General features: G+C 35.8%; 1 protein-coding gene across 2 annotated transcripts in view; it reads left to right on the plus strand.

The window, feature by feature from the left end:
• CUBN (cubilin) overlaps positions 1-26482 on the plus strand; it is a 90914-nt gene that overhangs the window by 53038 nt on the left and 11394 nt on the right. For both annotated transcript variants that reach the window (XM_087945301.1, XM_087945300.1), the window contains 5 exons: positions 8047-8233; positions 11320-11480; positions 12613-12794; positions 16374-16530; positions 18048-18235. In XM_087945301.1, coding sequence (XP_087801427.1) covers positions 8047-8233; positions 11320-11480; positions 12613-12794; positions 16374-16530; positions 18048-18235 — 875 coding nt within the window. The remainder of the gene's footprint in view (positions 1-8046; positions 8234-11319; positions 11481-12612; positions 12795-16373; positions 16531-18047; positions 18236-26482) is intronic.

The following is a 26482-nucleotide window of genomic DNA, read 5'->3' on the forward strand; positions in this document are numbered from 1 at the left end:
GGTGGATAAGACTAGATTGGAAATAAGAAATTTGTAACCTTGTTGATTTTCATTATCCAGTCATCTGGTTGATTAACCACAGTTTGTCAAATAAGTCAATATAGCATTAAGCCATAAACTATACTTCACAAATCGAATGGCTGGGTTCATATAATGTATTAAGCCAAACCAACTAAATTATATTACAACTCAGTGAAATACCTATTCAATATTTCACAAAAATGAATTCCATCTGACTAAAGCAGAAGGAGAACCTGAGATCTATACAGTCTTAGGTCTCTCTCTCTCTCTCTCTCTCTCTCTCTCTCTCTCTCTCTCTCTCTCTCTCTCTCTCTCTCTCTCTCTCTCTCTCTCTCTCTCTGTTTTTATTAAAGTATATTCTATATTGAGAACCTTTCCAGCTGAAATGCTGGTACAGGTAGTCCTCAACTTACAATCACAATTGGGATCTGTCTCACTTAGTAAAATATTCATGAAGTAAGTGGTACTCAATTTTTCAACTATTGTAATTACATAAAATCATGATTGTTAATTGAATCTGGATTTTCCATCATGTCTATCATGTTTCGAGTCATGTCAATCTCCACTTCCTTTGCCATCATGTACCATTCATGCAACAGGTTTGGAGCCCCACAGGCCAGGCAGGCAGCGTATAAGTCATCATTTAGTCCATCTTTGAACCAACAGACTAGGATATCCTCTGGCCAATCTACCCGGCCAGCCAGGTCACGAAATTCCTCGGTGTATTCTGCTACCAGGGCATACCTAGTTTCCCCCCCCCTGCCCCCTTTTTAGAACAAACTATTCAAGAGATTTCCAAGACACATCCCACTGTGGAATTTTTATGATCTTCTCATTTTCTGGTTGTGCCTCTCAGAGGTGATAGTTCCGGCCATCTGGCTTTTCTCCCTCCATTGAATCATGTGTGGGTTATACAAATTCGATATAAGATTAAATATATTCAGGTTACATTAAGAAAGGATTTCTTTATCAGCCTCCCCCTCCTTTTCTTCTTCCACTGAAGAAATGACAGATACACGGATCTGACATCACCTCTCTTTTTTTATTATTAATTGTATATGCAACATGTTGTCCAGAGTCATATTGTTTGAGTTGGGAGGTCTTACGTATCTTGAAAATAAATAAATAAATAAATAATTTTAAACATATGGTCTTAGTTTAATATCTTTTTAGAGTATACAGTTTTGCTTGTTAATATTAGCTTGCTCTTTTGTTCTTTCTATTGAATAGAATGTTGGAAAGAAATTTCATAAATTGGACCAACTTTCTCTCCATCAACAGGATTTTTTTTTTTTTTTAAAAAGTAGACAGATTGGAACTAAAATTTCTTTGGGGAGAAAGTAACAAAAAGAAAAAAGATGCAGTTTGGATATGGTCTGTATTCATCTGGGAGCTATGAGGGAAAAACAATGGAAAGGAAAATCAACCTCCATCAATTCATTCCTGTGAGAAAGAGTTGGTCAATGGAAAGATATCAATTCTTCCATACTTACCCTCTTTTCTATTCCATTCTGGTCACTTGACCCAGAAGACAAGGATTTTTAAAAGATGGGGGTGGGGGTTCAGGAAACTATGTATACAACCTTTACCTGATTTTATAGAATGTGTCTGTATTAGTGTGATGTTTTAGAGAACAAAGCAGTTTTATCTTATTTCCTCCAACTTTTTAAATATTTTTTCCCTTTTTGACAAGGAAGGCAGTGCTGGAGATCAATTAAACCATTTAGATTTTTTTTTTTAGAATTGCATTGATCTGTAGCTAATTTGAAGTAATTGTGCAGTTTACCAGGAGCTAAACCAAACTTGATGACACCCAATTAACTAAATGATTTGTAACTATAGCAGACAAAAGTTATTGGTAGTGCATAGCATTCTGGGCAAAGCAGTTAAGGCCATATCATGAATAGTTGCTTATATAACTTTCAAACAACAGAGAAATGTATTCTACATTTCCTTTCTCTGAGCATACTCAAAATTCAATGGGTCTTTCAGGAAATAGCAGGTTCCTCTAAACTGATAGCTCTGGAATAATATTTACTGAAAATCTGGCAGTTATGAATGAGTTAGGAAATGAAAGCATACCAAAACAGACAAGTAACTAAAACAAAACAGGAACAGAACAAAAACTTATCTAGAAATGCATTTCCAAAGTTGTTATACCCAAACAGAATCAGATGTCAATTTTTATTAAAATAAATGTTTATTTAGTCCTTAAACTTGGAAAAAGTTGGCCTCCTTACTTTATAATAATATGTAGTCTGAACCTGTGTGCTTTAAGGCCTATGTAACTTGGTTTCATTGGTGTGATCCATGCTATGGCTCTTGCAACAGAGGAATGCTGCTTGCAATATGGTAAATCAGAGGTAGAGAACTGTTGGTTTTCTAAATATTGCTGAAGTACAGCATCTCTCTCTTTTCACTGGCTGGGGCTGATATATATATAGCTGTCGCTCACTTATTCATCCATATTTTTTTAATTGTTTCTCTGCCTGCTCATTTTTATTCTATAATATCCTGTATTTTTCTGTCAATATCCTAGCTGGGACAATGCCATCTTTTTGCCCTTTTTTACCCTGTCTCTGCAGATGCTTCTGACTAGAGATGAATTTTACTGCAGATTGTACAAATAACTCTTAAACCAATGGTGGTTTGATCTTATTGCCCCTTTCTCTCGTCCTTTCTATGTATTAATAAGATATTGGCATGGTACTTAGTGATTCTGAAATATATCTATGTAATTGGCATCCCTGGTGTGAAAATGTTTGCCTCCTTCTTCAATCTTTACAAATCCAGTTAGGAATCATTAAATTAGTTATAACAGCAGAATCTGATCGGGATCTCTGATCCTATAGCTTTAATTGCTACATTTGGAGGTTTTGTTCAAAATGATGCTAATTCTGTAGATCTTTAATGGTATTTATATCATTAGTAAACATTTATGATGGACTAAAAAGAACAAGAGTTACTAAATCCAATCCCCTACCTAGATCAGGAATCCTCAGAGCATCCTAGACAAATGGTTACCCAACTTTGTGTACAAAAACTTCCAGTAATGCAAGCACCAACAGCTCCAGAAAACAGGCTACTCTACTGCTTCATAACTGTCATCATGAAATTTCTCCTTATTTTCTCTGTTGATTTTTCTTTGTAAAACTTCTACCCACTAGTTTTTGTCTTACCCTCAGATGAATTCTGGCCTTTGCAGCATCTCCTTAGTCATGTGATTGTGAGTTGGGAGCTAAGTACATGACTCACAATTATGATATTTTACTATCCTGTAATCACAGGATAACCATCTGTGACTTTTCTGACAGCTGACAAGCAGAGTCAGTGGAGAAGTCAGACTCAAATGCCATTGTCAACAGAAGACTACCTGTAAATCCAAATTAAATAGGATGCAAATTTAAATAGGATGCAAATTGTCTTCCCTATGGAACTATACATTTCAGTATTGGGATAGTGCTGTTATATCTCTCCTTAGCTTTGTTTCCATGCTAAACATAGTGTGGGAAATGGTTCTTTTAACTATTTTTCATAGAAGTCTGGGTCCAAGCCTTTCATCATTTTGGCTGTTTCTTATCCTTTCTAAATCCTCAGCATCCTTCTTGTACTGGACTCAGTATTCCAGGTACCCCACAGGGTAGTACAGAATTATCAATCAATTTTGTGATCTCAACTTTGTATCTTGATTAATGCTGGACTGACTACTTTTTGCAGTTATAGCACAATGCTCAATCTATGGTTTATCTGTTCAGCCCAATCCTGTACACACATACTACAACAATTTGAACTAAGTTTGATAAACCAAGTGCTTAGCCTTTAATAGTTATGAAATTATACATTCTTATTTTTGTTCATTTTCTGGTGTGCCTTATGATAACCCTTGCTGGCAATAGTCCAGTCAAACCACACTTGGCATTAGTTAAGTTATAAGTTCTTGTATTTTTTGGATCTTTTTAAATAGGATGCACAATTCTGACAGCCAAGATTGAAAAAATTGCCATTTGGAGTAAATCTTTCCAAGATTAGTGTATCTAACATGTCTTTTCCAACTAATTAGGAATCTCCTTATCATAGAGCAATCCTTTTTCATTCCTTCTTATTTCACCTTTTGAGCAATTTGGGATATATGTTTACATTTCAGATTCTAATAAGAGGGTGAAGAGGACATTTTGTACTTTAGAGCAGCGATTCCCTATCTGAGAATAATTTCCACTTACACCAGGTGTGTCAAACTCCCGGCCCATGGGCCATATGCAACACACCCTGGCCACGCCCATGCCCATGCCCAGTTTAGCGAAGGGGGAAAAGTCCCAATACATTATGTGACACCACCACGTGACATCATGAGTTTGACACCCCTGCCTTTGATGGTATCTAGATCATAAACACTTGAAAGCAGATCTGTCTTGTCCAGTAAAGGAACATGAGCTCAGGGTAGAAGATTTTACTTAAGGTTTCTTGGGTGAATGTACAATATGTGAAAATGAACACCATACTCTGCACAAAATCATCCATTGTTTGCAGTCCTCTTCCCTGAATTGGTCAGATTAAATTAATTATGTTGCCTTGTGTCAACAATGACAAGATTCCAAGTGCCAATACTTCCATTGGCTTCAGAAAAAGAATATGTTCTATGGATGCAAAAAAATTTGGAGGAAGTTACAAATAATACAAATTGCTAATTCTCCAGGAAGCTGTCAATATCCCTTGACTATGAGAGATCAGATTTTTTTTAAAAATAATCAATGATGTAAGAATTTTCATTTGGCATTTAGAATAATATATGTTTCATTTTTGGAAAGCAGATGAAAAAAATATGTCTGCCTCATTTTTCCTAGCTTTGTTGTGCAAGCATAGATCAGCAAGCAGCAACTAAATCATGTTTTAATCTTCTGTTATCTGTTTTTACTGTTTATCATCCAGTAGTGTCATTGTTTTTTCCACTGTAGAGCTAATCTGATTATTCTGACTGACTGGACTGAAAGCCAGCTAGATCTTTCCATTTTTGTATATTGAACAAACTTTGTTCATATATTATGGCGTACAATCATTCTTTTCTTTCAGTATGTAATTCATATGTTGAAAATTAACACAATAAAAGTTTTTCTATGTTTTGTTAACACCGTGAAACTTCTAAGGGGCTTTGCTGCCCAACAAAAAATGCAGAATAAAACTTAGTTTTTAATTCACATTAGGAGTGTTCAATCCAATAGCTGAATGCTGCATTACCAAAAGATTTTCCTTGCTTCAGTAAGAAGCATGGGAAACAGAGGAGTTACTGTAGTGGTTTGGATGGAACTGCAAGCAAGAAAGCTAGCCAAGAAGGATGTTCATATTTAATCATTTTGGTCATTCATATTTAATCTCGTGTAGCCCTTGTGCAATACTGAGCAAAATGCATGTTCCAGCCCACTTTCCATTGCTCCTTAGATTTCTAAATCCCTTCTTAGTTCTGTGGAAAGTTTCAAATATTTTCATCAGAAGCCAGCTGATTCTTTTTGGGAAAATAGAATGGGCAGCTAAATTCTATGCTCCCATAATTATATTCACATGTTATTATGAAAGGATTATATTATAAGAGAATAGGATGTTTCCAAATAAAACATTTATAGGGTTTTCAAGGTATCTTCATACAAAGCCTTTCATATTGATTGAACATATATAGCATTTTTCCCCCCTGCAAAATATTTAAAATAACTGGTCTTTTTCCTATAACAGTGTGATTGTCCTTCACAGCTGAACACAATTCTGAGAACAGCTGTTGCTGCTTTAAAGAATGATAGTAAGATGCTAATTCCTTTTTGGTTGTATAAGAAGCATCCTTTCAAAGTAATATCTAAAGCATTGTATTACCCCAAAACGAATCTTCCTTTTATAAGTTTCCCCTTTTTTATCATCTCTTCCTGTGTTTTCTTTTTCTTTAGGTAGGAAAAAGCAAAGTCTTTTGATCAATAGTCCTCAGAGCAATCTATCTGAAAGCATCCTGGATTTTTACAAATAACATTAAAATAGAACTGTTTGCCTTGAGGAACTCAGCTGAAATGATTTTTTTATATAAGATGGAATATTTTTTTTAAATAGCAGAATCAGAAATTAAACACTGGCAAGAGGATTTTAATTTGGTGTTGGAATTTAGTGAGATAAGCAACTCTCACATGATCACCTGTTTTTTTAAAAAAAAATATGTGCTAAAAGAGTGCCTTGAATTGTCAGGAAAGCCATATGAGTAAGAAGAGTCTTCCACTTGAGTATGATACAGCTTTTTACCAGATGTGTCATCTTCCAAGTTTTGATATGTCCTTTCAAACAAAGCATAAAATAAATTCTAGGGAAAAAACATTATTGAAATTAGAAACCAGGTTTCTTTTTGTCAACTTAGTTCATATTTGTTTAATTAAAAAGAAAAACAGCTTTTCTATAGTATGGCACTATGAAACTGAAACGATTTTTTAATGAAACCTAAGTCACTATCTCTTTTGTCCATTGCTAATGTTTCACTTAAATGTATATCTTAGTTGAGATATTAGAGGACACCATCTTTTATTTTTTTTAATTGAGAATGAAAGATAGGACTACCCCAATAGAGTAGTCAATGTCTGGAATACTCTACCTGACTCTGTGGTTTCTTCCCCAAACCCCAAAAATTTTAACCTTAGACTGTCTACTATTGACCTCACCCCTTTCCTAAGAGGTCTGTAGGGGGCGTGCATAAGTGCACCAAGTGCCTACCGTCCCTGTCCTATTGTTTCTTTTTATTTTTCTTATATGTATCCATTTCATGTATTCATAACTACCTGTTATCTTACAATCGCTTGACAAAATAAATAAAATAAAGGTGGTTTTCGGTTCTATCCTTTTAGCAAGTTCTGACATTCAATATTTATTATTACAGCTGGTCACATAGTCAACCAAATGTTTAGACTGGTTTTGGCATTTTTGCACATCCATCAAATACTTCCCAAGAATCTAAGACAGGCAGATGTTTAATTATGTTAAAGGTATGGTCACAGGATATAATTTTTTTGGTATTGCAATATCCATTATCTATATCCAGACTATTTTGTGTATCTTATCAACAATTGTTGTCTAGTGTGCTATGTGACAGATGCCTATCTGTTTGCATTCTAAAGTCCTATACGATTTAACTTCTTCATTTTCTATTACTTTATCTATTGGTGGTTCCACCAGGCAAGTGATATTTCTTGTAAATACTCCAATGCACTGTTGTTGCTACTTTGTCATGTCATTAATTGTAATCAGTCTATATGATCTTCTTGCAGCAGCTAAGGTGGTGTTCTCTCCTAGGCCTCCCCAAAAAGCACTGTCAATTCTGAGTCCCGGCAAAAAACCTTTTTTATTACATTAATGTGAATTTATTTCATTCACAGCCAGCAAACAGTCTTGTGAAGGTATACTAATGAGTTCAGACTTTTATCAATCCTGGAACGCTGCCCGGTAAACAGTTCCACACTCAATGCTGGCAGGAAAAGGCTGGATTATACAGACAAATCTCCACAAGGCTGGAACAAATGAACGAATGAGCAAGTTGATTCCTGCAAAAGCCCCCACTCCTTTTGCTTCTCTTTTAATCCTGATGGGAGGGACCATTCATTATCCACTTGTGTCCTTACTCCCACGTCGACCCTGAGTTCTTAATTGTGCCACCCTTTGACAGCTCTGCACATGTGCAGGCTGGGAACTGGTTACAGAAGCTCCCCTGCCTCACTGCTGTCCGAGCCCGAAGGCAGCTGATGACTGCCAGCCTGCCCTGGCACCATCTCTGACTCTGACACAGAACCCTCATCCAATGTGGCTTTTTGTAATTGACAGATGGAAATTTTGCCAGTGCGGATTTTGAAGTGTCGCCAAGATTTTTTTGTATTGTACCAAGTATGTAGAAAACCACTGGGCTCTAGCGACAATTTATGCAATCTTTCATCTTTGATTTTCTGAACTTAATACTTTGTGATATCTGTGATTATTATTATTTTATCAATGTACTTTTCTGTTTTTTTTTTCTAGTATGTTCACATGAATATACGACAGCCTCTGGTATGTTAACATCACCAAATTATCCAAATAACTATCCAAACAAAATGGTATGCATATACAAGATCCATGTGGCAAAGAACAAACAAATTGCTTTGAATTTCACCTATTTCTCTTTGGAGGAGGACTTCATGTGTCGGCATGATTATCTTGAAATTAGGCAAGTTGATTTCTATTTGACTATATTTATACCTCTGAATAATTAACCACTTCATTTAATGGAACTGTAAGCCAGGAGTCAAATCAATCAATCAAAATAGAGCTGTAAAGTACCGCAGAGGTCTTTCTAGTCCTACCCTCTGCTCAAATAGGGAACCTGATACTATTTTAGATAGGTGGCTGTCCAGTTTTTTCTTTTTTAAAAAAGAACTGTACAAGACTATAATTGTATTTGAAACTGTTTTATGCTGTGATTGTTTTTTTATCCTGTATCCAGGGGTGGGATTCTACCAGTTCTATCAGGTTCTATAGAACCCCTTGTTAACTTTCTAAGCAGTTCGGAGAACTGGTAGTTAGAAGCAATCTCCTTTTGTTTTTTTCCACCCTTATTACATTCTTGGCAGACAGCCCAGACTTCCTGTCTCCGGAGCGTCTGAGACTTTCTTAAAGGGGAAGGGTTGTTTTAAGATTTTTACACTGCTGTTGGGAGGAAATACTTTCCTGGACAATCAGCACTTTGAAGAAATAATTGAATAATGAAGCAAAGCTTTTAGTGACAGGCAACCAAGATGAGTGACATTCCGCAAGGCTTCTTGGCTAGCTAGAAAGATTAACATTCAAATGTGAGTTTACATACTCTTTCTGAGTTTTGGTCTAAAACTGGTTTTTGGTGAAGGTTAATTCTGTGCTTGGTGACGTTTAATCCTGTGTTTAGTGATGGGATAATTTTCCCTATTCAGCTTCAACAAGCAACAGCTACTGTTGTGATTTAATTATTTGTATTGTGTTTGAATTTTTTCCTGCCTCTATCTGGGGAGGGGGTCTTCCTCACTGCTTTAGTACTATCTGGCACTGTCCTTTTGGGGTATACTTCCAAGACGCAGGATGCAAGCTTGGTACTGCCTTTCTGGGGGGCATGTGACTTTTCCTTAAATCTGGATGATATCCTTAGGATATCTTGTGAGGTGAGTGAGACCAGCTGGTATTTTTAAGTGGTGCAAATGGATCTAAGGATTGCTTTTCCTGGGTGTGCTTTTTCTGGAGAGCGTAAATGATCTCTCTGCTAAAGGGTTTCACTTTAGGAGCAAGAGATGGCTGCTTGATAGTTATCACTGCATTTTAACTATTTTCATTCCTCAAGGTACTCTGGTACCCTACCTGATTTGTAACTCCGACTTGCAGGTATTTTTAATCTAATGATTGGTATTTAGGGCAGCTTTTTGCAAGCAAAGAAGCTTTTTGTATTTTTGTACAGGTAATCCTTGAGTTATAACAGTTCATTTAGTGACCATTCAAAGTTATAATGGCACTGAAAAAAGTGACTTATGACCATTTTCACACTTATGACCGTTGCAGCATCCCCACTGTCATGAGAGGCCAGGTGAGGAGAAGCGCCCCTTGACATGAGTGATGTCGAGTTGGCCACACCCACTTAGTCACATGACCACCAAGCCACACCCACCAACCAAGCCATGCCCACATAACCGATTGTTAAAGTCCCACCCCTGCCCGTATCCCATTGCAACTATCTTCTGGTTCTCTAGGACAGGCATATAAAAGAATTTAAGGAAGGGATTAGGAGCATTCTTCCTCAAGATCAAAATACCACAAATTTGTGAAGCCTAACTGATTTCTTCAAAAAACAAAAAGAACCAACACAGAAAAGCTAAGAATTGCATTTAATTTTTTTTAATACAGAAAGATCTTCCCCAGCAATATTTAGTCTTTTAAAAATCTGGTGCATTTACAGTTGTATTGGGCTGTTTATATAGCAGTCTTCCTTTCGTCAACTCTCTATATAATATCATCACACTTCATGCTACATTGTCCAACTGCCGTTGCTAAGAGCTTAGATAAATTCTATTGTACAACAGGCTTCCTATTCCCATCCCTAATAATCAGACAATTATTTTTTGCTGACACAAATTTTGGCAAAAACTCAAATTTATGTGAGCATGAGTGAGTAAGTGAATGAGTGAGCGAGCGAGTGAGTGTTGCCTTTGAGTCAGTTTGTCTCCTGACAACTGCCTGGACATGTCCCTGCATTTTTTATTTTTTGGCAAAATTTCAGAAGTGATTTGGTATTGCCTCCTTAGAGCCCACTATAAGGAGGCAATACCAAATCACTTACAATCACCCTAATGATAGCAAATTCTATAAACCAGTGAAGCATGTTTTTCCCATATAGGAATTAAGAATTATATTATCAGAATATTAAAAATTATTATAATAATAAAACAATACAAACTAAAATTAAATTAAAAAGTGAATAGAAAGGAGACAAAGTGCAAGAAAAAAGAGAAACAAAAGAGACAAGTAAATATTTAATAAAGGGAAAAGAAATGTATAAAAAGTGAATTCCAACCTTCCTCACAATTATAAAGAAGTTAGTGGCTCTCCATCCCTTCTAAGGTTACAAACAATTTACTGTTTCACCCCATATCCCATCTCTTATCTACAGTATAAACAAATTCATAAAACATAATCTTTTCCTGATTTCAACAGAAATTCCACAGAAGCTTGCCAGAAGTAATATATCTTGTTTTAATCCTGGTCAAATAAACCAACTTTATATTCCTTCCTTTTACTTAAACATTCTTAAATTGGTTAAGTATTGTCTAAGCAACTTTTTTTTGTCTTTGCTCAGTCAGTATATAGGGTTGCCTCTGTGTAATAGAATACATATTCCTTTGAATATGTTCAGATTCCTTCTTTAATCTGTTGCCTTGGTGTATCTAATTTGGTGTCCTTGTGTGCCTAATCACATTGGCCAAATAACTATTCTATTCCAAATAGTTGGCTGGAGTTTATAGAAATGGTATTAAAACTAGAGGTCAAAGAAGATTTTTGTTCTACTAAATAATCTTATCTATATTTTAAATTTTAAAAAATCAGCACTACAGTACAAATTGTTTTAATTTTTTCTGCTTTTATTTAATTGTCTGAATGAGTTTTTAAATTTAAAAGTGTTTAAAAAGAATTTTCTTATTACTAAAGCAACCCATTTGGTGCTTTGTACGTATAGTCTTATTGGAGATTCAAGTTTAATTATTTTCCCCTTTTTTGTATATTGATTTTTGATTAAAGAAATGGAGGTTATGAAACATCTCCTTTGCTTGGGAAGTATTGTGGCTCCTCGTTGCCTCCTGTTACCATTTCCCATGGTAATACCCTGTGGATAAAGTTTGTGAGTGATAGACTTTCAACAAGTACTGGCTTCTCAGCTTATTGGGATGGAACATCAACAGGTAAATCAAAATATAAGATGTATCACATTATTTCTCTAACAAGTAACAAGAAGAGAATATAATTGATATCGTTCATTTTTCTTGGCCATTTTCCTTGCTTTCTTTCTCTTTTTTATCATTATCACCACCACCCCTTTAACTCGTAAACCTGGCTTATTGAGATCTACGTGAGAAGCCATAATGTTCCTGATGTGGAAAAAAACTCAGGCATTTTCAGAAGCAGACTCACAGAGATAGAACACTATTCTAAGAGAGATTCAACGGTGTATGATCCTATACAGGTTAAAAATTGTGACAAAAACTAAGGCAGAAGAAAGTACTCCATTCCTGGACTGCATTTTTAATTTTCTCTCTTTGCATAATGCCATTGCTCATCATTTTAAAATATAATTGCTGTATATTTAGATTCCACAAATCTTCCAAAGGTTGCTTTGTTGGAATTTCAAATAAAGTTGATCAAGACAATTGTATAATACATAGCATTACCCCATTTCTAAGCAGACAAATGGAATTGTTGAGTTGCTTGGCTCAGGGAGAGTGACTTATACATATGCACAGAAACCCCAGTTTATCAAGCAGGATATCCATCATGGCCTTGTCATGAGGTTCTACAGACATCAAATGATTTTTCTCCATGAGACAAAGCATTTTAATGAAATAGGCTATGGGTATCTGGATTCGTCTATTATATGCTTGATAGTTTACCGCTTTAGGCCTACTACAATCATATTTAACCAGTTGGTGATATATAAATAAATAAACAGATAATAATTTATGCCACATTTTTATTATGGGAAGGTTTCCTGAATAAAAATGCTACACAATTGACCGGCAGATATCTAGAAGTTTAGACATATTTGCATCCTTACATTTCTCTCTATAAATGTCTACATGGACATTAAGAAAAATTATGTATTTTGACCTTTACGTGGAATTTCATTTCTCCAATTTCAGAAGTGGATGACAAGAAGTTATTAACATATTGAAAGTTATAAGAAGTATGGGCTTAACCTAAAAAATAATTATTACTAATTCCATTCAAAACTTTGCTAAAAGCAAATAGAGACTATGTAGTACTAGGGAAAAAATAGAGTTGGCCAATTGTCATTTAGAATTTTCTACTTATTTTCAGGTTGTGGTGCAATCCTTACAAGTTCTTCTGGAACATTCATGTCTCCCAACTACCCTATGCCCTATTACCAAAATATGAAATGTTACTGGCTGCTGAAGTCAAGTCATGGAAATGTGCTTGAAATCTATTTTGATCAGTTCCATTTAGAGTCTCATCCATCCTGTTACTTTGATTATCTTGCTGTAAGTCTTATTTTCTATGAGGAAGAATGATAATAGCTAACAATAATAGTTGAAATATCAATTTATGCAATATAAGTTTTCCACTGTGGGAGTAATCTCAGATCTATATATCTACCATGTTTCTCAGAAAATAAGGCCAGGTCTTACTTTCTTTTGACCCCCGAAAAAACAGCTAGGCCGTCTTTTCGGGGATGACTTAATTTCTCCCCCCCCTCGCATCCTTGCCCAGAGCAGCCACGCCTTGCCACCAGCTGCTCCTAACAGCCGATCATGGCGGAGTACAGAGGGCTCCCTACCCCCACCAAGCGCCTTTGCTGCAGCCCCGGGTATGATGCTGGCTGCAGGCAGGTCAGTGGGCGGACGGGCAGGCAGTGGCGTGGATGTCAGCCTTGGTGGCAGCGGGCCACTTTGCACCACTGCCGCTTCTTCCGCCACCATCGCTTTCCCTTCTGCCCTCGCTGCAGCTTATGCCATGTTCAGACTGCTGCCATTGGTCAAGACACAGAAACTGGAGTCTGTACTGGACATCGTGGCGTGGCAGTAGCGGAGAAGTGGCCCTTCCAATGGGTGGAGGAATGGATCGAGCACGGCCGCCTTTCAGCTGCTTCTCAGGCGGGGCAGCAGTGTTTCAGTCACTTCTCGGGTGGGGGAGCTGCCCCAGTAAGCTTCCATGGTTCCCACTGGCGGTGGCACTTCTCTCGCCAGTGCCGTCTCCAACAACAGTGGCAGGAGCAGTGAGACAGACCCCGCTGCCGACAAGAACCGCCTGCCCTCCCGCAGGGGCATTGCTTTGCTTGACGGTGGCTGCGTCCACAATATCCTGCAAGTCAGTGAGTCATTCGGGCTTCGGTGGGTGGAAGTGGCGGTGGGAGAGTGATGCCATCCTTCCCCCACCACGCCTCGCTTTTCTTCCCACCCTAGAGCTTCGTGTCATGGTCTCGTTTCCTGTACGGTCGGGTGCTCTTCTTTTGCTCTCCTCTTGCTCTTCAATATCTTCATTAATGACTTAGATAAGGGAATAGAAGGGGAACTTACCAAATTTGCAGATGATACTAAGCTGGCAGGAATAGCTAACACCCAAGAAGATATGCTCAAGATCCAGATGTATCTTGACAGACTAGAACACTGGGCCAAATCTAACAAAATGAAATTCAATGTAGAGAAAAGTAAAGTCCTACACTTAGGTAAGTAAAAACAAAAGTACACATATAGACTGGGTGAAACCAGGCTCAATAGCAGTAACTGTGAGAGGGATCTTGGAGTCTTAGTGGACAACGAGCTAAATATGAGCCAGCAGTGTGCAGCAGCAGCAGCCAAAAAAGCTAATGCAATCCTAAGTTGTATTAACAGAGGGATACAATCAAGATCAAGGGAGGTACTAATACCACTCTATAAAGCCTTAGTAAAACCACACCTAGAGTACTGCATCCAGTTTTGTTCACCACATTACAAAAAAGATGTTGAGACTCTAGAAAAAGTACAGAGAAGAGCAACCAGGATGATTAGGGGACTGGAGGCTAAAACATACAACGAATGGTTGCAGGTACTGGGCTTGGCTAGTCTAGTAAAGAGAAGGACCAGGGGAGACATGATAGCGGTCTTCCACTATTTGAGGGGCTGCCACAGGGAGGAAGGGGTCAAGCTATTTTCCAAGACACTCGAAGGCCAGACAAGGAATAATGGATGGAAACTGAACAAGGAGATATTTAACCTGGAAATAAGGAGAAACTTTCTGACAGTGAGAACAATCAACCAAAGGAACAGCTTGCCCTCAGAAGTTGTGGGAGCGCCATCACTTGAGACTTTCAAGAAGAGATTGGACTGCCATTTGTCAAAAATGGTGTAGGGTCTCCCGCTTGGGCGGGGGGTTGGACTAGATGACCTACAAGGTCCCTTCCAACTCTGATTATCTGTTATCTGTTCTAGCTGCCTGAACCCACCCCCATGGACCTTTTACCCCCTTTTTAAGTTTTCTTTATTCTCATTCCCTCCGTCTGTTCCCTAAGAATAAAGACTGGCTGGGCAGCTTCGTCCCCATCCCTCCCAGTAGTTTTAAAAAGGGAACCATCTATCCATTTTGCCCTTCGAGCAGAGGCAAACCTTCCAATAAAAACAGTCTGAACACGGCATAAGCAGCAGCAAGGGCAGAAGGGAAAGCGATGGCGGCGGAGGAAGTGGCAGCGGTGCAAAGTGCCCCGCCATCCCCGAAACTGACATCCACACCGCTGCCGCCTGCCCGCTGACCCGGCCTGCAACCAGCACTATACCCGGGTCTGCAGCAAAGGCGCTTGGTGGGGGGAGGGAGCCCTCCATGCTCTGCCATGATTGGCCATTAGGAGCGGCTGGTGGCAAGGCATGGCTGCCCGCAGGCCAATCCTAACAGCAAGTTCCCCCCTGCCCTTCTCCCCCACTTTGCATGTTTTAAATAGGTCTAAATTTGGGGGGAGGGGCTTAATTTCACCTCATGCCTAGAAAACATGCTGGGCCTTCCTATTGGGGGAAGCGTATTGTTGGAGAAACACGGTAGAAGAAAAAGAGTATTACCTACATCTGCCATGGGGAGATACAGAAGGAATAAAGATTTATTTTGGGCACTCTGTAACTGGCCCACATTTATGGCTATTTTCAGCATCCTGTAGTCATGTGAACATAATTTATGATGTTTTTGCATAATTTCCAGTTTTTGGCAAAAGCCATCCAGTAGCAAACAATGTGTTTGCTTAATGAAGGTCATAAAATCAGGCATGGTTACATTGTGACCCATTTTACAAATTATGATTGAAATTCTGACCTCAGCTATGATCATTAGTCTAGGACAGGAATCTCCAACCTCGGCAACTTTAAGACCTGTGGACTTCAACTCCCAGAATTCCTCAGTCAGCAAAGTTGAAGTCCACAAGTCTTAAAGTTGCCAAGGTTGGAGACCCCTGATCTAGGACTACCTCTATATCACTTCAGCTTCATTTCAATCTTGTTAGGTAAAAAGGATGTTTTTTCCTTTCAGTTATTTTCAAGATGTTAGATTTATGAATTGCTAAACTCTTGGGAAGATAGGATTATAAAAATGCCTGTAACCTTATCAGCTTGAACTCTTTAATTGCTATCAATGATGGAGCTGCCAATAATGTAAGATGTAGGATGGGAAAAAGGCTGCCTCTTCTTTTGGCATGGGGAGAATCTGCTCTCTTATCAAACCAGTCCTTTTTTTTCAATCTTAAACTTTTTCCTAGAACGAGGTCAAGATTTTCCTTGGAGCAAGGAAGTGATTCATGGCATATATTATGTATCATGTAGAGCTGTGGTGGCTCAATGTTAAAATGCAGTATTGCAGGCTAACTCTGCTCACACTGCTAGGAGTTCAATTCCTTTGATCTTGACTGGCTCATTAGCCCATTCATGATTAGGCAACATTTAAGAACATTGATTGCTGGCTGATAATAGCCTAAGTCATATTTCCAAGAAAACTACATGAACTTATCTATAAAATAATCAAAAGCAGACTTCAATCCCCAAAAAAACTTTGTTTGCCATATATTAATTTTTAAAAATATATATATTTATATATCCCAATAACTGCAGGTGTATGATGGCAACAATAGCAACAGTACCATGTTAGGCAAGTTTTGTGGTAATCAGATCCCATCCACAATACGTTCTTCTGGCAATACTATGTATATAAATCTAAATACAGGCTACTCTTTAAATGGAAGAGGTTTCCTTGCTCATTTTAAGCAAGGTAAGTTGAAATATTTTAATTAAGTCCTACCAGCTCAAATACATTTGCAGCATATTTGAATGAACATATAGAACCGTTTTAAGTGTGTGATACACTTAGGATAATAGGCAAATTATCTTGAATTGAAAAGATAAAGGAGGCCTAGCTGATCTAATTATTGTCCCACCTTTCTATTAGAAATTCAGGACAATGTAGATTTTTAAAAATTGCACTATTATCATTATAAAAATGTGTATGTGTGTGTTTGTGCGCACACATGTACACGTATGTTCAAATTAGCCTTGATTCCTGACAATTTGGCAGAAGTAATTTGCAACTGCTTTTTTCCCAGATTTAGAGAATCAACGGCGCAAAGGCCCTCAGGTAGTTTGTGTGCCTAAGGCGGGCTTAGAATTTAAAAGTGTCTTTAACTAAAAGTCTGCAGAGACTTTCAATCATCCAGGTTATGTTAAAGGTGCTTTTTCAGGAGGCAACTGGATTTTCTTGTTTTTTTCTTTTGAAGATGTTTCACTTCTCATCCAAGAAGCTTCTTCAGCTCTGACAGGATTGTGAGGAATGGAAGGATTTATTTTCTTTGCAGACAGCTGGTAATTTACATCCTTTTAGAGCATTGTTTAGACTTTTAGCTATACAATTTGGGATGGACACCCTTTGAATGGTATGGGAATAGGAATGGATTTCCAGAGGAAAAATTGCAGACTGCAGGAACCAGGAACATCACTCAGGTGATCCTGAGGACACAAGCCTCCAAGTGCTTTAAAGATCCTCTAAAAAGATGCAAATGACCAGCTGTCTGCAAGGAATATAAATCCTTCCATTCTCCACTGTTCTGTCAGAGCCGAAGAAGCTTCTTGGATGAGAAGCAAAACATCTTCAAAAAAGCAATAAAATCCAGTTGCCTCCTGAAAAAGCACCTTTAACTGCTACTTCAGACTCTCCCTCTATCATGTTAAAATGGATAAAATAGGAGATACGGTGTACTTGAAAAAAAAATCTAAATTATCCAGAATTATCCTAGTTACTACTTTATGTATGGATATTCTTTTATTTTCCACCATCTATTATTTCAGGATATTTATTCAAATCACAAAGTCCCTTGCTATTTCTCAGAAAACTTTTTCATCTGCAAACTGCCTGAAGCTACAGCATCATTTCGAGTAGTCTAGATATTGCATTCACAACCTTGTCTTTCCAAAAATGACATTTATTAAGAGCATGGAAGACAAAAAAGAATTCGTTGGAGAAGATCAATAGGTGGGATTCTTATCTGAAAATGTTTCTGATCCTTTTTTGAAAGTCATTCTTACATTAAAGGTTATTTGCATTCTCAAGGTTTATTTTGGGCTTTAGAATTCTGTACTTTATTTTAAAATTAAAATATGTACCCCTTTTTGTAAGGTTATCATATAAACACCTAACTACTGATCGAACATAATGATACCAATTGATTCTTTACATTCTTAAAACAGAAATATAGGATATAGAAAATGTATATTTTTAATTTTTTTTCTTCCAAGTTTGCCAGGGAATAATAATTGCCAACCAGTCCCAAGGCATTTTGGAGAGTTTGGACTATCCTAACAACTATCCTCCAGGTGTATATTGCAACTGGACCATCCAAACTATAACTGGTAACACCCTGAACTACAGTTTCCAAGCACTTAGCACAAAAGGCGGTGACAGATGTAAACGTGACCATTTAAAGGTATGAAATGCAAATCTTATCCTCTATTTTGAAATATAGTATTAAATATATCACTCCTAATAGAGGGAGCATCTATAGCACTCCTTTCTGTTCCTTCCAAGCCTGAAGACATTGCTCTTTCATTATTAGTTCTAATCAGGTGATAATCATTCCATTCCACTTCTAGTTTCCCAGCTTATAGTTTGAAGCATCAGGTAGAAAGTGTCACACTCAGTGGCAAGCACAGAGGTATTTCTTTGCTCCTCTGTTTAATGTTTAAGTTGATTGTGGATAACTGTTGAAAAAACAGCATTCTTATTAAAGGTTAACCCAGACTAGAAACTTTCTGCAATAAAGCTTCCTTGGTGCTTAAATTTCCAAAAGCCCATATCTGCTTGTACATCTTTCATTCTCCATTAATAATTTATTTCTAGTTAAATCCCTTAAAGATTAGGAACAATCAGACTAGTATATCATTTAATATTAAAATTTACTGTTTTTCATACTACTTGAAAATACTTGAATAACTGAGCTATTATAGCTCTCTGAGTTTATTGTACATGTTTTCACAGCTTTTTCAAGCCAAAAATGAACACTTCAGTTTGATGGCTATGATATGACGCATGCTCCCCTTTGATTTGGTTTAGGGGTTTTTTAGAGGTATCTAATTCTTTTTATTTAAGTATACTGATAAAATTCAATATGCAGTCAATGTTTTGCATTTTTTGCCAAATTTTGATGATAGAATGTCTCCAAATATTACAAAAATCGCACTGGGAGTAGCCTATAGTTTAGAAAGTACTAACTGCTCACCACTTTCTCTTGTAAAAAAAATAAGCTGTTAATCTCTATCTCAATTGTGACTTGTTATAATATGGAACAGAAAAGGCAACATTGCCTGAATTTAATTTTATCACTATTCTACAAATATTATTTTACAACATATTTTAAAACATGAAGTTTGATAATAAAATTTGACTAGTAAAATGATAATTACAGATGAAATCTGCATTGGCTCCTACATAGACTTCTGTAAAGCCTTTGATTCAGTGATACACGACAAACTACTCCTAAAAATAAAATCCTATGGTATCTCTGGACAACTGCATAACTGGATAGAAGCATTCCTGTCAAACAGACAACAAATGGCCAAAATTGGGAGGGTCCTATCAAATTCTGTACCTGTCAATAGTGGTGTCCCCCAAGGCAGTGTTCTAGGACCAACTCTCTTCATACTCTACATAAATGACCTCTGTGATCATATTAAGAGCAATTGCGTTCTTTTCGCTGATGATGTAAAGCTGTTCAATACCACAGACAATACTGCTACCCTACAAAAAGATCTTGACTATGTATCAGAATGGTCAAACAAATGGCAACTTCAAATCTCAACAAATAAATGCTCTGTCTTACATATTGGCAAAAAAAATCAGAAAATAAAATACAAGCTGAATAGTCAAGACCCAAGCTCTGTAAAGGACCTTGGAATACTCACCTCTAGTGATCTAAGTGCTAGAGCCCACTGCAACTACATAGCCAAAAAGGCATTAAGAGTTGTTAACCTAATCCTACGTAGCTTTTTCTCTGGTAATATCACACTACTAACCAGAGCATACAAAACATTTGCTAGACCAATACTCGAATACAGTTCATCAGTCTGGAACCCACATTACGTATCTGAAATTAGCACAATTGAGAAAGTCCAGAAATATTTCACAAGAAGAGTTCTCCACTCCTCTACTCATTGTAGAATACCTTATGCCACCAGACTTAAAATTCTAGAACTAGAAAACCTTGAATTACGTCGTCTTCGGTCTGATTTAAGCATGGTATATAAAATCATACATTGCAATGTCCTACCTGTCAATGAATACTTCAGCTTCAACCATAACAACACAAGAGCACACAATAGATACAAACTCAAAGTTAACCGCACCAAACTTGATTGCAGGAAATACGACTTCAGCAATAGAGTGGTCAATGTCTGGAATACTCTACCCGACTCTGTAGTTTCTTCCCCAAACCCCAAAAACTTTAACCTTAGACTGTCTACTATTGACCTCACCCCTTTCCTAAGAGGCCTGTAGGGGGCGTGCATAAGCGCACCAACGTGCCTACCGTCCCTGTCCTATTGTTTCTCTTATTCTTGTTTTATTTTTCTTATATGTACCCATTTCATGTATTCACAACTATGTATACACTTATACTTATTATCTTGTAAACAATTGGCAAATCAAATAAATAAAAATAAAAATAAATAAATTGAAGCATACTACAGAAGATCTGCTTTTTTAAGGCTTCCCAATAAGGAACTTTTATTGAATTTGTAACAGCCCACCTCTTCTTATAAATATTATATGCATTAGCTTATGCATCTGATCCTTAAATAGTTAAGACATTTAGCATCAGGCCATCTGAAGCAGAAGTAAAACCACAGTAGTAATCTACAGGATGCAAGAAGAAATGCCCTCTAATTATAATAAGCCTCAAATGACTAACAGACTGTTTTTCCATGGTGCCACCAAAGAGATCGGGGCGGGGTCTCAGACAACTAAATCCTAAAATGAATGACTAATGGCTTATTTTTAGTTGTATGTGTTTTTCAGCTCACACACATTATCATGTTAAAGCAACGTGCCTTTTTCCATTGTTGCAAGAAAACAACGACAGTCCTGCTGCTGTAAATTGTATTGCTTTATCATAGAAAGGAGAAATTTGGTCCCACTCTCAGATGTTTAAATCCCAACTGGCAGTCAGAAATCATGAGAACTATTGCTACTATATCTAGAATGCTCCAAGTTATTTATTCCTGGTTTGCCACAACTCCGGGTTTCTTTATGTACACATTTGACTCATGGAGTGAGTTCTCATCAAAGGAGAAACAATGTTAACCATGTTTAGTGATTAGGAATTGTTTTCATAGGCTTTCCCAAATAACCCCAATGCAAGGAAAGTAAGGAGAAGTAAAGGAACATCTAATAGATAACTGGCATGCTTTTGAATGATTATGTATCTATATAAATAGATGGATATAAATGAATAATCAAAGTATGAGTATATATATACATGTATACTCATCCATTGATTATCCATCCATATTCATTCATCTTTTTTTATAAAGGTTTTTTTTATTTTTAGACAAACATACACAAACAAAACATAAAAACATAAAGCCATCTTCCAATTACATACATACAGTGTGTTGATTGGTTACAGATTTTTTTGTGCTCCCTCTCCATAGTCCTCACTTACAAATATTTGTATATATTCTCATAATATCAATCAAATATTTCTAAGTATATTATTATCATTGTTAATCATTCATTTGATTGTGCTATTGTTCCTTCATGTTATGCAAGATGTTCCATATTTTTAAATTGGTTTATATCATAACAATTCATATTATCATCCTAAATCCATCCAATAATAATACATCTTTATATTATATTCTATATCATTCTATTCTCCTTATATTGTAAAATTCTACATATTTCATTACCTTATTTTATTTTCTAACCATTGATAAAATAGATCCCAAATCTTATAAAATCATTTATCTTCTTGTTCTCTAATTTCAAATGTCAATTTACTCATTTCAGCACATTCCATTATTTTCTTAATAACTTCCTCCTGCATTGGTATTTTCTCATTTTTCCAATTTTTAGCAAATACAATCCTAGCCGCTGTTAATACATTTACAATCAAATATTTCAATTCCCTACTGTACATTTCAGGTAAAATTCCCAATAAAAATATCTCTGGTTTCAAGTCTATGTGTTTCTTTGTCATTTTTTCCAACCTTGTGTGGATTTTAGTCCAATATCTTTTAGCTTCTGCGCACGTCCACCACATATGGTAATATGAACCCGGTGCCTGATGACATTTCCAAAATTTTTCAGATTTGTTCTTGAACATTCTTGCTATTCTTGTTGGGGGTAAGTGCTACCTGTAAAACATCTTATACAAGTTTTCTTTATATGCTGTTGACATTGTCATTTTATAATTTTGAGACCACAATTTTTGCCATTTCTCTAAATCAATCCCATATCCCAAAATTTTCCCCCAAGCAATCATTGTTTCTGTAACTTGTTCTTCTTCTAGTTTAATTTCTAATAAATATCCATACAATTTTTTAATCACCTTTTCATCAGTACCTGTCAAAATCTTATCTAAATCAGTCAGTTTATCATAAAAACCTTCTGTTTTAAAATCTTTATCATATCTAGAGCATATTTGCATGTATGAAAACCAGTTCATCTTTATACCTTGTTATTCTAATTCTTGCATAGATTTAAGTTCACTCTTTTCATTCAATATTTCACCATATCTAACTGTTTGTTCCTTTTTATAGTTTAAGAAAATGCTTCAATAGTCGATAACCAGACTGGAATTTTTAAATAGCATTGCTTTTTAGTCTTCTCCCGGTTTAATAACAAAGCCTCACGTATATAATGTCTTCTAAAATACCCCTGCGTTTTAGTTCCCTTGTACCATAGGAAAGCATGCCACCCCAACAACAAATCATGTCCTTCTAATGTCAATAATCTAGTATTTCTTAGTGTTATCTATTCCTTAACCCACATCAGGTTTGTTGCTTGATAATATAACTCCCAGTTAGGCAGGCCAAATCTTCCTCTTATTCTAGCATCTTGCAACAGTTTTAATTTTTTTCTTGTTTTCTTTCCCTGCCATATATACTTCAACACTATTTTATTTAAATCTTCAAAGTAGTCTTTCCCTAGCCTAATTGGAATTGTCTGAAACAAATATAAAATTCTAGGTAGTATATTCATCTTAATTGTTGATATTCTCCCTATTAGTGATAATTGTAATTTTCCCCATTTTGCCAGATCTGTCGCAATCTGTTGTTTGAGTTTAATATAGTTATTCTCTTTAAGTGTACTACATCTTGCTGTCAAATGTATCCCCAAATACTTAATCTTATTTGTGACCTGGATTTTCAAAACATCTGCCAATTTTTCCTTTTGTCTTATCAACATATTCCTTGTCAAGATCTTCATTTTATCTTTATTTATTTTCAAACCAGCTACTTTTCCATATGGTTCTATCTTTTTCTTTCTTTTTTTTAAGTAAAAGTTTTATTGATTTTAACAACAAACAAAAACACATATAACATAAAACATAACATAAAAACATCATCATCCTTCATAAATTTACAGACGGTGTATCGGTTGGTTTACCACTCCTTTTTGTGCATCCATTTCATAGTCATCATAATAATTATATTACATAATAACTCATATCATCAATCAACAATTATATATCCTAATATCATTATTAAACAATCATTTGACTATAATTTTACTAATTCATACTTAAGCGAGATAACTATAATTTAGTTAATTTATTTTATAACAAATCATAAAATCATACCAAGTCTATCTTAATAAAATATTATCAAAATATTATCAAAACCAAAAAAAAATGTATATTCATTATTTCCTAGGTTTCTAAATATTTTAATATTATATTGTATTATCTAACCATTGATAAAAAAGATCCCAAACTTCATAAAATTGTTTATCTTCTTGTTCTCTAATTTCAAATGTCAATCTACTCATTTCAGCACATTCCAATATTTTCTTAATAATTTCTTCTTCTAATGGTATTTTCTCATTCTTCCAATTTTTAGCAAATACAATCCTAGCCGCTGTTAATACATTTACAATCAAATACTTTAAGTTTTTATTATATGTATCAGGTAAGATTCCCAATAAAAAAATCTCTGGTTTCAAATCTATATGTTTCTTTGTCATTTTTTCCAACCATATGCGAATTCTAGTCCAGTATTTCCTAGCCTCCTCACAAGTCCACCACATATGGTAGTATGAGCCAGGAATCTGATGACATTTCCAGCACTTTTCAGATTTATTCTTGAACATTCTTGCTATCCTTGTCGGGGGAAAGTGCCACCTGTAAAACATCTTATACAAATTTTCTTTATATGCTGTTGACATTGTCATTTTATAATTTTGAGACCACAATTTTTGCCATTTCTCTAAATCAATCCCATATCCAAAATCTTTTCTATCTTTTCTATCAATTTAAATGCTGTTTCTAATGGATGCTCCAAAATGAAAACCAGGTCATCTGCAAATGCTTGCAGCTTAAATTCTTCCTTTTTAATTTTCATCCCTTTTGTATCTTTTTCTTTTGTAATATTTCTATTTAACACTTCCAAGGTTAACACAAACCCCAGAGGTGACAGTGAGCAGCTTTGTCTTGTCCCTTTCCTTATATCAATAGAATCTGTCAATTCTCCCTCTATCATTACCATTGCTGTTTGTTTATGATATATAGCTTCTATGGCTTGAGTAAATTTCTTACCAAAGCCCATCTGCTCCAGCTGTAATAACCTGAATCGCCAGTTCACATTGTCGAAGGCTTTCTGTGCATCTAAAAATATCAAAGCCATTTGTTTTTCAGGATGTGCCTCATAGTATTCCAAAGTGTCCAGAATTATTCTCGTATTATCTTTAATTTGTCTCTTTGACAGAAACCCATTTTGATCAGGATGAATACAATTATTCAAGTATCTTTTAAGTCTTTCTGCCAATATTGAAGCGAAGATTTTATAGTCTGAGTTTAGCAGGGAAATAAGTCTATAATTCTTAATTTGTTGTGGGTTGGCATCCTCCTTTGGGACAAGAGTGATATATGCTTCTCACCACGATTTGGGTATCCTCTTTGACATGACTTCATTCATAATTTCTAACAGTGGAAGATTCAAGGATTCCTGTAATGTGTTATAAAATTCTGCTGGAAGTCCATCCAGACCTTGTGCCTTTCCATTGTTTTCTTTCTTAAGTGCCTCAGTTAACTCCATCATCATTATGTTACTTTCTAGCATTATTTCAGTCTCTTTAGGTATCTGGGATAAATTGGCATTCTGCAAATATTGTTTAACTCTTTCGTCATCTATATTATCTTGTTCATACAATTTTCCATAGTAGTCTTATATAATCTTTTTCTTCTCTTTGTTTCCATAGCAAACTTGGCCTTGATCATCTATTAATTGCAATATTTTTCTTGATTCTCTCTCCTTTCTCAATTTATATGCTAACCATCTACCTGGTTTATTTTCATTTTCAAAGTAGTTCTGTTTCGCACTCCTAATTTTTTGTGCTAGTTATTCTTTTTCCATTAATCCCATTTTGTGTTTAATTGTATCCATTTTTACGTTAATGTCCTTTTTCTGTGGCAGTTTCTGTAACTCTTTTTCAAGTCTTTTATACTCATCCTCTAATACCTTAGAGACTTGTCTTTTCATAATATTTCTTGTATAGTCTATCAAGCCTCTGGCATAAGACTTCACTGTGTCCCATAGCTTCTGCATTGATGTATCCTCTTTTTTATTTTCTGCGAGAAAAACCCCAATTCTTTCTCCATTTTCTGTATAAAGTCTTTTTCTTTTAATATGGTATTATTTAAAGTCCATCTGGATCTTCTTTGTCCTTTCCATTTAATTGTCATTGGATTATGATCTGCTCAGGTACTTGTTTCTATGTCAATTTCTTGTATATTAGAAATCAATTCCATTTACATCCATATCATATCTATTCTAGACCATGATGAGTGTCTGTTTGAATAAAAAGTGTATTGTTTAGTTTTAGCATTTCTTTCTCTCCATGCATCTTTTAAATTTATTTCATCTGTCATTTTAAAAAAGGATTTAGGGAGAGTCTTTCTACTTTGCTTTGTTGTTTTCTGTGTTGTATAGTCCAGTTTATCATCTACTATTCCATTGAAATCTCCCATCATGAAAATATCAACATAGTCCAATTCAATTATTTTCATATGTAGTTTTCTAAAGAATTCTTCTTGATTATCATTTGGAGCGTAAATTGCTATCATATTATTGTCCATTATTTCCACCATTAAAATTCTTCCATCATCATCTGTATAAATCAATTCCGCTGGAATAGTATCTTTAATATATAAGACCACTCCTCTTTTCTAACATCGTGTCAACACAGTAAATATTTTCCCTAGCTTTGGCTGTGTCAATATTTGTTCATGTTGCTTTTTCATATGTACTTCTTATAGACAGATTATATCAAATTTTAATTTCTCTAATTTATGGAAAGTTTTCCTTTTTTTAACAGTTGAGTTAAGTCCATTTATATTAATTGTAATCAGTTTTTTTCTCTTCCATGGTTATACTTTATAAGTAGGTTTTGCAGCCCTAGTAGATCTTGGTTCTTGTTGTTCTCTAACTTCCACCTTTCCACCTACTGCGCCTTCCTG

Source organism: Notechis scutatus, chromosome Z (assembly GCF_049901735.1).
Source record: "Notechis scutatus isolate UNSWTSFEM ecotype Mainland chromosome Z, rNotScu1.2, whole genome shotgun sequence".
NCBI classification, from domain to species: Eukaryota; Metazoa; Chordata; class Lepidosauria; order Squamata; family Elapidae; genus Notechis; species Notechis scutatus.